This window comes from Gymnogyps californianus, chromosome 19 (genome assembly GCF_018139145.2).
Source record: "Gymnogyps californianus isolate 813 chromosome 19, ASM1813914v2, whole genome shotgun sequence".
In the NCBI taxonomy this organism is placed as follows: Eukaryota; Metazoa; Chordata; class Aves; order Accipitriformes; family Cathartidae; genus Gymnogyps; species Gymnogyps californianus.
Window position 1 is genome coordinate 11,451,207 of NC_059489.1, and position 14,449 is coordinate 11,465,655.

At 48.8% G+C, this 14,449-nt stretch overlaps 1 protein-coding gene across 2 annotated transcripts; it reads right to left on the minus strand.

The window, feature by feature from the left end:
* Positions 1-5,188: 5,188 nt before the first annotated feature.
* Positions 5,189-11,746, minus strand: TVP23C (trans-golgi network vesicle protein 23 homolog C). 2 transcript variants are annotated; one of them, XM_050908285.1, is made up of 7 exons: positions 11,699-11,746; positions 10,849-10,931; positions 9,815-9,959; positions 9,242-9,331; positions 7,802-7,933; positions 7,585-7,713; positions 5,189-6,140 (listed from the first exon to the last, which is right to left on the minus strand). In XM_050908285.1, the coding sequence occupies exons 1-7, from the start codon at positions 11,708-11,710 to the stop codon at positions 6,099-6,101; spliced, it is 633 nt and encodes a 210-aa protein (XP_050764242.1). In that variant the 5' UTR covers positions 11,711-11,746; the 3' UTR covers positions 5,189-6,098. The 2 variants fall into 2 exon arrangements, with proteins under 2 accessions (XP_050764242.1, XP_050764241.1); XM_050908284.1 differs by having other exon boundaries at positions 5,189-6,634.
* Positions 11,747-14,449: the final 2,703 nt, after the last annotated feature.

A 14,449-nucleotide genomic window follows, 5' to 3' on the forward strand; every position in this document is an offset into this window, starting at 1 on the left:
GGGATGTCCATCCCTACGCCCCAAACCCAGTGCATGCTGCGGCGCTGCTCCAGGGAACACCCAGCCCGCACCCTGGGGAGGGGTGCTGGACCCACGGGGGTGCAGCGGGGTGCAACGTGCCCCTCAAAACACGGGCACCTTCTGCTGGGCACAGGGCTGAATCGCTTCCTAGGAAGCATGTATTTAAATCAGAGTTTATTCCCCAAAATTGGGACAGTCCCGATGTCTGTTTGAGGAGACAACCCAGGCAGCCAGTCCCACACACACACCCAGCTGGGAATAAATTTGCTTTTTACTTACTTTTTCCAACTCAAGTGGTTGCTCACACCACCCCATAACATCAGGGCGGTGAAATCATGTTCCCGTTATATCCCTGCTCGGCCCCAGCAAGCTCAGAGGGAGCACTAACGGAAGGAGAGGTGGTTTCAGTTGTTGTTTTCCTCTTTGTCACCCCTCTGCGAGGCGCGGGAGGATGGGTGGCCGCGGCCAGGGGTGACGCCCGGGGAGGTGACACCCTTCCCACCGCGGTCCCACGCTCGCACGGGATGCGCCGGGCTGGCAGGTTGCTCCTTGCAACATTGCAGGATTGATCCTTGGAGGCGTTTCCAACAAGCCCTTCCAGAAAACATTCTTTGCTCCATTTTTAAAAAAAACTTATTTAATTAATTAAAAAAAAAAAAGCATAAGAGCTCCCTCTGCCGCCGTACGGGTTTAGACGGGAGAGGGATGGACCGAAGTCTGCGTCACGTGGAGGCTGTCTGGGCTGGAGGGACCCAACGGCAGGGTCAGGCCAGCGGTGCTGCTCCAGATGTTTGCTGATGCTGCCCTTAAACACAAGGGCCATGGGGGATCAAGAGGTTTTGTCCAGGGGATCACCGGCCAGGTGCTGACGAAAAGGCTGGTTTAATGTCCCCTAAAGGCTGCCCAGTCTGGTAGCACCCCAGGGGACGCTGCCCTCCCCACCCCGCCGCAAACAGAGAGAAAAAACCCACAGGGATGTTACAGATCCTGCGTTTTCCTCTCGTTCTGCTGAGGCTGCTCTTGCAGCAGCTGGGAGCCGCGGGATTTGGGGTGTCCCACTCGCAGCAGCTGCAGAAGAGCTCCGCGGCTTCAACCCGAGCGTGGCTCGGGATGCCTGATGAAGGCACCGCACCCCGGGTGTCAGTGCCAGATCCCCCAACCTGCAACCAGACCTGTGCCGCTCTCCTGCCCCAGCTACCGGCCAGACCCCACCTACGATGATCTGGTCTCTGAGCGGGGGACGGAGCAGGATCCAAGGGAAGTCCCCATCCCCTCCTCTCTCCAGTCCAGATCCTAATTAAACCAAACTTCTGGGCATGACCCTGCAATTTAAAACGTGAGAAATCAAGGGCTCGCCTACCCAAGAGCTGTGCAAAAGGCTGTTTAGTTTTTTCCTCATCCAAAGAGATTTTAGGTGAGGTTTTGGGTCAGGACCTCTGCCCGCAGGTGGGTTCAGGCACCTCCAGCCCAGTGGGCTCTCGGAGGCTGGGAAGCGGGTGTGGAAGTTCCCGAGACCAGAGGCAGTTTTGGTGAGCGATTCAAATTCCTTCTGAAACAGGGTCCAGATGTGAGGGAGGCCTCCAACAAAAGCAAAATATAGTCTGGCTGCTGATTAAAAGAAACTTAAATGAAGTTTAAAACGTTACAGCAGAGGGGACAGATGACAAGCGTGGAAGGTCCCGCAGAGGAAGAGGATCTCTCTAACGGGGGAGAAGTCATACAAACCATCGAAAAAGGGCCAGACTCAACACTGGTACACTCAGTAGGAAACCATGAGTAACTGTCTCAACAACTAAACCCTCCTTTAATCTGGAAACATAACAGTAGGCAAGAGCAAGCGAGTATGTCCTGTGGCAGAAAAGCTAAATGACTCATGTACTCCAGTGGTTACTATGGAGTTGTTTACACATTGCTTTGTGATTGAAAAAAAAAAAAGAAAAAAAAAAATCTAAAGAACTCGCCCCAAATGAACTAAATAGAAGGGAGGTTTGTGCAAGCTGGCAACACGAAGAGGAATAACTCAGCAGGCCAGGGAGGTTTCCAGGAGGAGTCCAAAGGGCTCAGGGATGAACCCACCAAGCCACTAATCCCCGGACAAACCGACTGCTTGTCCTGGTGCCAGATAGGTGGAAGGTGGCAAGTGTGATACTGGGGTTTTAGGGTTTTTTTTAAGGATTCTGGGAGGAATATGAGGAATAACAGACCAGAAAACCCAACTCCTATATTGAGCAAACTGCTCAGACTTCTAAAGACCGGGATTCGCAGAGACAGGAAATAGCTGAAGAGCATCAACGTGGCTTTTGCCGAGGGGAGTACCACCTGGCAAATACTGAAGCTCTTTGAAATGTGTAGAAAGCAGCTGGGGGATGAGATGATCTGGCATTAATAGCCATTAACTGGATAATTTATAAATTAATACTTTGCGAAAGAATCCAAAACAAAGGGCGTGTTAATCAGTGGAGCTCTCTGCTGCAGGACATTGCAGATACTAAAAGTCTGCGTGGGCTCAGAAAGGAATCAGTCAAATTAACGGCAGCAAAATCCAACGGGTGACACAGAGGGAGGTCAAACCTGCAGAGGTACAAAAGGTGTTCTTGGAAGCATGGCTGTGTGTTTGCGATTCCCACATAGTCTTTGCTAGGCACACGGAATTAGCTACTGCTCAAGACAAATCTTGGGTTTGGTGGGTTCAGTCCGAGCTAGGGAGCCGTTCTCGCAGCTGCAGGAAGCAGCTGGGAGCACCCGAGCACCCATACCTGCTGCGAGCTGAGGAAGAGGCTGTCCCCACAGCAGCACCCAAAGGCGATGCCTCCCCCTGAGAAACAGGAGTGAAATTCAAGCAGCCGAGCGCTGCAGCCTGTGGCTGAGCGGCGGAAACCAGCGCAGCACGTCCCCGACGTCAGCTGCCCCGAGCCACGCGCTGGCACCGGAGAGGATAGGAAGGAACTGGAATCGCGTTCAGCACACCCGGTTTGCTTTCGGCACACACAGGCAGATAATGACGGGCCCACGTGACCTCTGTGGTATAAAAATGCTGCTATCAGTAAAAGAGAAATAGCGTTTCCTTTCTCTCTACCCTTCGCCTGTCTTATCAGGGCAGTGGGGAGGCTCTCGGTTTGCCGTGGGTTTGCAGGGTGGGAAGGGACGCCCGCTCCCAAATTGGGGCTGTTTGCACAGAAAGGCAGGAGGGAAGCGAGAAATTCCTTCCTGCCAGGAGCCCTGGAAGCAGCGCTGGGTCCTGGCCAACATCCACCCTCCTCACCCGCGTCCCCGCTGCCTTTGGTCTCCCCAAAGGTCACTCTCCATTAGTCACTGCAGCTTTTTGTTTAGGAAATACCAGCTGGGATGTCCTGTCCCATGTGAGCAGGGCTGACCGTGGCCTCTGCCAAGCAACTACAACAGACCTTTCCTTGCAGCCCTCTGGGCCCGGCAAGTCTGCAAGAAATCTCTGGAGAAAAAGACAGACGGGCTCCAAGCGCCCGGGGCCAGGTCGCCCGTGCGCACTCAGCATCCCTCCTTCGCCCATCCCTGTGGTTCTCCCCCAGGGCAGGGGGTAGCACAGCGGGAAGGGGGGATGCACCTGACAGGGGAAAACTGCCTCTAAAGCTTTTGTGTTTTGAGAATATTTGGATGCATCGTGGTAATGTGTTAAAGCACGGGGCCAGAAAAAGCATTGCTTCTGCCCCTGAAGTCAGCCACCTCCTGGGGACTCCAGCACCCAGCTGGCTGCACAGCGCAATGCCACGGTGGGTGACAAAGCCAGGCTGGTCTGCGGTGGCAGCAGGGGACAAGGTCCCTGCTCTGCAAAGAGCAACGGAGCAGCTCATCCCTAGGACACACGGGAAGGATGAGGCCTCGCGCAACCCAAAGCGGACAGCAAATGTCCCCCAGGGCCCGTTCTGTCCCCAGCTCTGTGAGCAAGCTCCTCGCTGGCCCAAGACACTGTGCTCCAGGGACTCAAAATGGCTCTGCCTGTAAAATGAGGACGATTTCAAGCCCACCTTTCAGCTGTGCTTGCAACATCCAGGGCGTACTTTGCTATTTCAGAGCAAATAGTGTTTTGTTATTACTGCTCTTGGAGTGTTTCTGCTTCTATAAACCCTGAAAGTTCAGCCCCCACCCAGGCCTGGAGGTCTTAGGTGGGGCTACCATTACACAGCTAATGCTCAAGAAACTGGCTTAGTGTGGATTCCTGAAGCTTGTTGAAAAAAGCACATTCAGAGAATTTCCCCATTCTGCAGCAACTCCCACTTCCTGCTTCACAGGAAACCCCAGCAGACAGCGAGTAAAAATCAAACGAGAGGTGATAAGAAATTTGGTTCTGATCCATGCTGTGGAGAAATGCAATAAAATGCCAGCTTCTCAGAAGCCAAAAGACTGAATGTTTGCCAAGAGGCTAAAAATAGGGCAAAGAGGGCTATATTTAAAGGCATGTACTAATAAATGCCTCTGTCCTTGATTAAACAAACTGCAACTTCCCGAAAAGCACTCTCTATTTTCCAGCAGTTTGGGGGGGGGAGCTTTGGCAGCAGGAGAATAAACATTACGTCCAAAACTTTCAACACATTTTAAAACAACTACCTCGTGGCTGGAGTTGGTGCCGTCCCTCCGACAGCAGCGGCAAACTGGGGGCTTGTTGGACTGGAGCAGAAAGGATTTCTGTTCCATCGCGCCGTACGGGCCAGACGCAGCATTTGCGCATCCCCGCCTGGCTGCAGAAGCACCTTGACTTCAGTGATTGATTTGATTTTGCCTGTTTACATTAATTCCTTAGAAATAAATCATCCCTTCCACATCAACGGGGACTGGAAGTTCCCGCTACGCGGTGGCACGAGCGTTTACGGTAGCACACTGCCATCTGCCAGGAGCGAGGCAGGGACCTGGGCAGAGGGGCCCTCCGAGTGCCCTCCCAAGGAGCCTCCTGGCCACTCCAGCCGAGCCTTAGAGAGTGACCACTACTTCAGCTCTGCATGATAATGACTCCAGCACGCTTACGAAGAAAGTGTTTGCACAGGGAAAACTGTCCAAGACCCCCAGGTGAAAGGAAGCATGCCAGAGCTCGCTGAACAGCACCGCTTAACATGACAAGTAACCCCTGTTAAAACTACGTTACAAGAACACGGTGTATACATAGAGCTCAGCCATGAATCATAGAAGGGATATCTGGTCTGGTTAAACAAAGCATTATTTTAATTTCAAGATTTTATAAATACGTATTTACAAAAGGAAGGTATCAACGTATCAATTGTACAGCTCCCAAGTATTGCTACGGTACAGGGAAAGAAATCATGTTAATGCAATCCCACAATTTACAATACCCATTATTCAAAAAGAAACCACATTCTTAATCTAAAATACCTCATCTGAAGTTTACAATATCCGCCGCTGCAAAAGCGCAATCTGCCTTGAACAGAATTATGTGACAAGAAGGAACTGACCCCTTTCACGCAGCTTTTCACACAAAACACACCACTTTCTGCCATCTACGTGAACACTGCAAGCCAACATTTCACGATCCAACAAAAGGCTTTTTTTCCAGCCCACAGACTCCTAGAGGAGCACAGCTTAAGGACAGCGGACTGCACGGATTCAAGAAACGTGAACCCCTGCTGGTCCCATTCCCTGCCAGCCTGTGCTGAGGGGCTGGTGAGGAAACTGCAGATCACATCACCCTACACACTCCCGGCCAGACAAAAAGACCCACGGCACCAAACACATGCTACTGTGCCGCGCCAACACGACGCCAGACGGCATCACTTTAACAGCTTTAGTCAGACTACGCCTGCTCTCAGATTCCCTCCGTCTCTGAAATTGTGCCTGCAACCTTCCTCGCAACCGGGTTTTACTCTTGCTACGCTCTCCATACAGACGCAGGCCTACAGGTAGAAGAGGGACTTCCCATAAATCCGGGGCTTTAAGATGTTACTGAGACCTCCAAGAATGCTTCAGATAAATAAAAGACCGGAGCTGCTCAGAAGTCACTTTCTGCAGTTTCCACAGGACTTCAATAATCTTCCCACTAAGCCAACAGCAACATCTCCTTTACATGTCCTTCACTGCAACCACCTCAGTGCCGTTCAAATCACAGAATGAGAGATGCGGAGCCAAAAGAGCGCTATCTAAACTTCGTAACAGAAGCAGCAATGACCTCCAAGAACAAAACGCAGCAACGTCCACAACTGAAACTATGTGAGGCACCAACTGCTGGAGGAGTTGGGGGAGTTCTTGGATAACAGAAGGCTCGGCTTGTGCATGGTTTTTCTGAAGAAGAATGTCCAGCAATTTTCTCTTAATTCATCCAGTAGTTCTAAACCTGTATGAAAGCCACCTAGGATATTTTTTAATTTAAAGTTTAGGCAAATTAACTCTAATTAATCAAACTAAAGAAAGGACTTAAACACAAACTGCTAGTAGAAAATCAAATATAAGTTGCTAGGAGTGTTAACCTGCAGTCTTGCACAATTTATTTACTTCTTTTAATTCACACCTCATGTGTGCAGCTCCCAAATCTCACGGTCAGAGCAACATTCTCTGTTGTCCACTCCTGTGAATCCGGTCTGGCTTGACACTTCCGCCATACTCAGGATGCTGTTTGGTCCTCTTTAGGCACGGTCTGCAGAAGGCAAAAAAGAAAAAAAAAGAAGAAAAGGAGTACAGGAGAACTATGTGACTCACTGCCATGATTCGGGGCAAGACATTAATTTCTGCCAGAGACTGAGACCGGTCTGGGCCTCTGGTTAACCACTGCGGTGGTGAAAGCATTCAGAAGCAAATCCAGCTACAGAAGAGCACAATCCCAGCACAGACTGCCAAGAAAGGTTTATCAATGTTTGAGCTTCTGATCACACCAACTCCAGCAAACATTTGTGAACCTGTGGCAGCCAAACCACCCCAGAGTTGTCTGCGTTATACAGCACACTTGGGAAACTCAGTAAAAGCAGACGGGATGGTTGTGCCTACTGCTGCAGGGACCTACGGAAGGAAGAAAACCCAGCGCTGGGGCAGAAGAGGACCTCTTGAGAAGAGCTGGTTAGAAGTGAGAAAGAAGATAAAAGGCAGTGGCAGCCCTTTTGGCTAAGAGCTACGCAAGCTGCAGCTGTGCACTGAAGCACAAGGACCAACGCAACATCCCTCCAGATGCATGGTTTTGTGGCTAGCACAACCTGAAGAAGCAGCACTGCAATGAAAGGAGTAATTTAGCAACGCATTGTCCAAGAGCAGTAGTTTATCAAAAACTATTTCACTCTGTCACCACATTCACTGTGTTCCTTATTTCCAATACACCAGCCATATTCCAGTAACTTCTATGGCATCTGTCCATGGCACCAGCAAATACGAGCTCAGGATGCGCTGCAAATGGAACTTGATGCCAATAATTAGCAAGTTGCTCTGTGACTTTACTAAGGGGGCTCAAATTCACAAGGCAGCAAGGCGTGAAGGTTCCCTCTGCAGAACTACAAATAACAACTTTTTCAGTCTTCCTTTTCATGGCCCAGGCAGCAAGGAAGCTGGTGGACAGAAACAAATATGACTGGAGGGTTTCCAAAACCCTGGAAATCTTACCTGCCGCAAGAACTGCTTCCCAAGATAGTTGGTCGCCATGCTTGTCAAGTTCTTTCTACTGCCAACTTTACACCTGATATAACCATAAAGGTTGGCTCCCTGAAGCACCACTCCCATCACAACCACTGCCTAAGATAGAGGAAAATACAGTCACTGATTTACACCGCCTTGCCTGTAACATACAGGATCTATCACTGAGTTGAGGGAGTCCACTCACCAGCCATTTCACTTTGAAAGAAAAGAGCGCGCTGAAAGCAAATATCACCCAGATCATGGGACAGGTAATTAGACCTAACCAGAAAATTCGGGATTCTGCTTCTGATGAGGTTTTACTCCCTTGCGCTGATACCTAGAAACAGAAAGGAGATGGAGATTAACATTGTATAGATCACATCGTCATTAAAAACAGTCCAGAATCTACAAGCCCCCTGGTTTTTGCCTCCACACAACAGTACCAGGTGCTTTCGAGATCAATTTCTACATCGCAAGATCTTTCTGCAATAGAAGACATTTCCATTTAAAGGACCCTTTTGTCAATTTTCTATCAGAAGCAGTGGAGGCAGCAGCACCAAATCCTCTTGGAATGCTTGGGGCTAAAAGGCTAAGTGTGGGAAACATGACATTTACTGCATGGTTCAGTTACAAAGCTGAGAAACAGCCAAACCGGTAATGTTTTCTACCTCCAAATCACTGCACAGACAATTAGAATTTCACTAATCCTAGCACTGGCGGAACTAAATATTGATACTCTTAGGCATCAAAGTAGGGTAATTTTTTTCTTTACACACACAGAGGTCTGATTCACACCACACTACTGACTTTTATAAAGTCTTTACAGAGCAGAAGTCCCAAGCAAGCACTCGCTTCTTCCTGTAACAGTTAAAAAATCTGGACTGGGTTAGCAACTTATGGGTAAATTTACAGCATCACCAGCAGTTCGGCCACCTTTCCCCCCGCCCCTGCCAATATGTTCTAGCTTTTCTAAACTAGCACAGTTTTGAGAAAGAATGTGCCTGTAGCGAGGGCACCAACTCAGCTGGAGAAAGGTTTAGGTTCAAGTCCCTACACCACTGCAGACTTCCCATGTGACCGCAGGAAATGATCTTTACCTGACTCCAGATCTGCATGCCAGAAGAAGTGTCATTAGCTCCATACAAACAGAGATAACTGACAGGGATCAAAAGGGTAAATACAGGACGTGTTGTGAGCTGCCTGACAGACGGGATACTAGAGACTTAGCAGCAGCCATCACGAACGCAAAGGCACAGTAATAGCCATGACAAATGCTATACATGTTTCTTCCTACTTCCAATAGTTTTCTGTAGGAGGTAAAAGCTACGTCAGCTGTTCCAAGTTCACACCAGAAAACCCGTAGGTTACTAACATGACATGGAAACCTTTACTGCATGTTATGTGGAACTTTTAGAGTACTTACATAAAGCCAGATGAATACATCATGAGAAATTTTAAACAATTCAACAATCACAAAGCTCATTCAGCAGCCTACATGAAACAGCACTTGGTCACAGATCTGTGGCTGGAAGTAAATGTCTACGTTGTGCAATCTACCACCACAAGCAAAACCGCTAGCTAATAGGGGTTTCATAAAATAGAAACAGTTAAAAGAAAAAAGAAAAAAAAAAAAAAAGGAATTTACCTTCCTGGCTTCAAATACCCAGTGACTTCTACCATCATCATCCACCTGGTTCCACCAGCGAAGACCAACCATCAGTCGCCCTGTGACATTCTGAAATAGAGGAAACGCAATGAGCTTTATATCTTCTGCTAAAAGAAACCATTTGCCAAAGTTTAGCTGTTTGGGTTGCTATTTTCAATGCTGCTCATCTGCCTCACATTTGGGAAAACAAGACTACATGGCTCTTATGTCCACAACAATCTATTTTCTGATACATCCAGTACAATACCAAATTACTGTGAGGCATATTTCTGGTGATTCAAAAGTGATCTGATAATGAAGCCTGTGGTACCTTAAAAGAAAACCTAATATAGGTTCTCCATTTGATTTTCAAAAGGAAACCAGGTACACAGAGATTTAAGAGTTATTATTTCATAACGCTTTGCAACACATCACAGTACTTGAGGGTATTTTGGGTATCATTTTGTGGGAAAGACACAAAGAAGTTACTTTTTTTTGTGACATGAATATCACTCACTTCAATTATTCTTATATAGTAAGACGAAGATAACAAAAAGCATAAGAGGAACTTACTTTTACAGCCCAGAAGTCACACGACAAGAGGAGGATAATTGTCACCATGCAGGCAATAAAGCTGCTAGTTAAGAGCTCACAGAGCAGATAGACAACTATCGCACTGACTCGGAAGAATAAGTGGAAAAATGATGCCACTGGATGCCTGGAATGAAGTACAGTACAGTCACAGCTCTTTCAGACAAGACTGAAGCAATTTCAGAGAAATGACATTGCCAGGTCATCTCCCGCCAACTCACAGGATAAGGATCAGCATCGTAACATGAACCCAGGGTGCAACAACTTCTGAAAATACGGGAAATAAACTGACTAGAAGTTCACCGTAAGGAAGACACATCCTACATGCAGTGATATCCCACGCGCAGACAGAATTTGGGATGGAAGGGGACAGAGAGTTTTACCTAGTATTCAGTGTAAGGCAATTTTTATGGGGTAAATTTAAAAAGGTTCTGACAGAGGAAATACCTCTGAAGGAAAGATGAGATTTCTCAACACGGCAGACTCGCCCTTCTTTCTGACTTCCACAGTTTCCAGGTCGGAAATGTGCAGTACAGAGCCGAGGTCACCACAGCACGTGGCGTGCATGGACGCTGCTCCGTGGCAGCAGTTTGGGCAGAACGAGGAAGGAGGCGGCTGGACCAACTATGCCAGGACACGGCAGACAGTAGGGCAGCACCAAACATACTCGAGAACAAAGACTGGGGAAGAGATAATGGACTAGCCCAGAACGAGCACTCAACACAGTGAGAGCCTCTTGTGACGCAGAGTCATTGTATCGGTGTAGATTCTTTACACACAGGAACACAAACACATATTAAACATGAGGGCACTCAGGAGCATGAAGGCACAGATCTACAAATTCCAACTGAGCTGCTGGAACTGGCGCTCTCAGTTATCCAGAAATTACTCTCCATTACTTCCAAATAAATAAAGAAGGTATCTGCCATTACATATTTTGATGTAATATGGCAGTCCTTCCTTCCTCGAGCTTCTGCCTAGAACTCATCTAGAAACCCTCTCTACTGGCCACTGACCTTATTTTTGACTTTTTTGATCTCCTGGATACATCATCATCTGCATCAAAGAGAGACACGTCTTCAATGTCATCACTGCTATCCTAAAGTGGGGAACACACGCAGTTACATGAGAAAAAAAGAATCTGTTTTCCACTTCAAGCAGGGTCACTTTTGATTACCCAGAAGTATTACAGTGTCATCTTAAGATCAAAATGAATTTGGGAAGAATGTGAAGATTTAACTGCATACAAAACAAAAAATGCAGTATTAAATGTTTTGATTTGTGCTTTGTGAAAACTACATAAACTCACAGCGTGAGTCCAAGGCTCCCTTCTGCACCCAGACAGTTAACTTCACAGCCTAATCTAGGCTCTTTTACTCTCCATTCCTCTTAGAGAGCTCGTTACCTTGTACAAAAGCTATCCCTACGTCAGGCAACAGCCTCGCATCCTCCTGCACTTCAGTGGCTGTACTGGCGATGGAACCAGAATTAATTATTTCCGCAGACGGGGTGCCCCTCTGTTGCAGGCCCTGCAGCACCGTGACACCACCAGCACCAGACCTGCCGACCGCTCTCACCCGCACACCCTTCTCCTTGAGCCCAGCCCCGCCTCAACGGCTTCCAGCCGGCACGCGTAAGCGCAGCATCACACAGCACCGAACCGTCCCGCGGGCAGCACCGTCCCGCAGGCCTACCACAGCAGAAAGCGCCTACCTATCTCGCACCCCCGCTGCCCGGACGCTGCCGCAACGACAACGGCCCCGTCCCAGTCCCAGTCCCAGTCCCAGTCCCAGTCCCAGTCCCCCGCCCGCGGCCCCGGGCCCCCCGGCGCTGCCCCCTGACCCCGCCCCGGCGGGGCCGCCTCACCTGCCGTAGCATGGTCGGAGCGCCCTCACTTCCGCCTGCCGCCTCACGTCACCGCCGCGGGCCAATCCTGCCACGCGCCGCGCCGCACCTCCACCCCCCCCCCCTTGCGCGTGCGCGCCGGGGGAACGGAGGGCGAGACGTGGCCCCGCTCCTCCCCTCCCTCCCGTACCGGTGATGTCACGGGGGCGGCGCGAGGCGCTGCGGCCGTTGGAGCCGTTGGCGGCGGCCGCTGAGGGGACGGCCCGCCCCGCCCGCCCGCCCGCCCTGCCGTGAGGGAGAGGAGCGGTACCGCTCCCCGGCCGGCTGCGGGGCCAGGCGCTGTCCGCAGCTCCCTGTGGGCCGGCCGCCGCCTACTGTGGGGCCAGGCCCCCGAGAAGAGAGCTGGTCCCCGGGGAAGAGGCTCCTGCAGCGCTAGGGAGCCGGCCGGGCCTCCTGGGGTGCTGCTTCGTGAGCCACGGCAGCGGCATGAAGCACGAACACGTAATATCCAGACTCGACGTCAAGCGGAGGTAGTCAGAGGGAGCGCTTTAAGAGGGAAGGTGGAGTTTCTGAAGGGTCACCTTTCGTGATCTCTAACGTACCTGAAAAACACATTGAGGAGCAGGCACCGTTACAAAGCCAGGTTTGGGGGTTTTAGCCACCCTCTTCAGTCACACAGGGCAGGTGGGTGTTCGTGTCAGCTAACACAAGCTGGTACATTCTGCAAGCGCTGTCTCTGCGCGCCACCCAGCTCTCACTTCACTGCGCTTCTTCCCGAGTAGCTCGATAAAAATCTGCTCCTGGCACAGGCCAAAAAAACCCCCCAAAACAACTGGATGTCTAGAAAATGTGATAGAAAAAACTCAAAATAGAGTAACACCCTCAGTATTTTTACAACATAAGGAAAGACTGAGCAGCTGCACTGAAAAGAAAGGGGAAGCTTGAAGCTTCAGTTTTTACAAAGTGTGCAGAAAGGCACAGAGCTTGCAGGAAAAAAAACACAAGTTGACAGTGCCCTGATTTCAAAATTCCTCTTTACAGCCATCGGTGTGAGCGTACACGAGGGCAAAACCCAAGGATCCGTCAGCAGCCGCAAGCTCACTCACATTCCAAGGAAACCAACTGCAAACAGCTCCTCTGAGACACGCTGCCCAACGTTTTTTGTACATGAACAACTTAGAAAACATTTGTTAGGGAAGAAATGAGTAAATTCCTGCTTCATTTATAAAGGAAGATGACAACATTAACTATACGGTTGTTCCTTCCGGTTGTTCTTCCATCTGTTCTGGCAAGCACAAAGGAACAAAGAGGTTGCCTTGCAATGAGGCGCAACATTGTTTTATTACTTGCCGACTACTTGAAGGATCATGACTTGATCCTATTTGAAGCAAAAAGGGTCTCTCCCTGTCTGGACCACTCTTTGCGTAGCCGGTTCCAGCCGTAACTGCTTACCAGGTGGATCTGGCAGCTGCTGTATTCTTGAAGGACTGTATGTTTAGTTCAGATTCGGTTATTTTGGGGACTAGCTCATCCTTTGGTGTATTCATATGCCTTAAAAGAGATTTCAGACCTGTAAGACTATGACCTCTATAGCAAGTCATACATCAAAGCAAAGATGTAGAAATCCAGAGCTTTTTAAGGACAAAAAAGTCCCTAATTGGGCTGACCCAGGAGTACCTTGAGCTGTTTTGGTACCTCGTCTGCTTCATGTCTCCCACACGCTGGTGGGAGAGGGGAGAGCAAGCAAGGGGGACCCACGTGAGCTCTCCTGTAGCGCTAGCACACGTCACTACCAATAGTCCCTAGTTTTTAGTTAAAAATATCATCTTCTAAAGCAATTATGTGGAAGCCTATGAAGTGCTGGTACCAATGATGCATTCTTGTCAGACAATCTGCCCTGTGGTTTCTCTGCAAAAATCTAAAGCCTGATGGTGGTGCGGCATAAGAGATATTACAGAAATTACCATCAGTGTTAAAGTTGTTATTGTTGGAGAAATGCAAATTTATTGGGACCCCTGAAGATATGCAGCACCACTGCCTAACCTTTACATTAAACTATCAAAAAGTAAAACAAACCAAAAAAAGTCAACCAAAAATTCTGCTGAAAAACCTCTGAAGGAAACAGTTACCTGTTTGGGTTTTTTTTTCCTTTTTTTTTTTTAGGCATATGGCCAAACATTTGCTTTGAGGACAAAGCAAAAAAAATAGTAGTACTACTTTATTATTTTATGATTGTCCTGGTTTTGGCTGGGATAGAGTTAATTTTCTTCCTAGTAGCTGGTATAGTGCTGTGTTTTGGGTTTAGTAGGAAAATACTGTTGATAACACACTGATGTTTTTAGTTGTAGCTAAGAAGTGTTTATACTAAGTCAAGGATTTTTCAGCTTCTCATGCCCAGCCAGCAAGAAGGCTGGAGGGGCACAAGAGTTGGGAGGGGACACCATCAGGACAGCTGACCCAAACTGGCCAAAGGGATATTCCAGACCATATGACATCATGTCCAGTATATAAACTGGGGGAGTTGGCTGGGAGGGGGGATCGCAGCTCGGGAACTAACTGGGCATCAGCCAACGAGTGGTGAGCAATTGCATTGTGCACCGCTTGTTTTGTATATTCTAATTCTTTTAGTAGTATTGTTGTCATTTTATTATCATTATCATTATTTTCCTTCCTTTCTGTCCTATTAAACTGTCTTTATCTCAACGCACGAGGTTTTTCTTTTTTTCAATTCTCTCCCCCATCCCACTGGGTGGGGGGAGTGAGCGAGCGGCT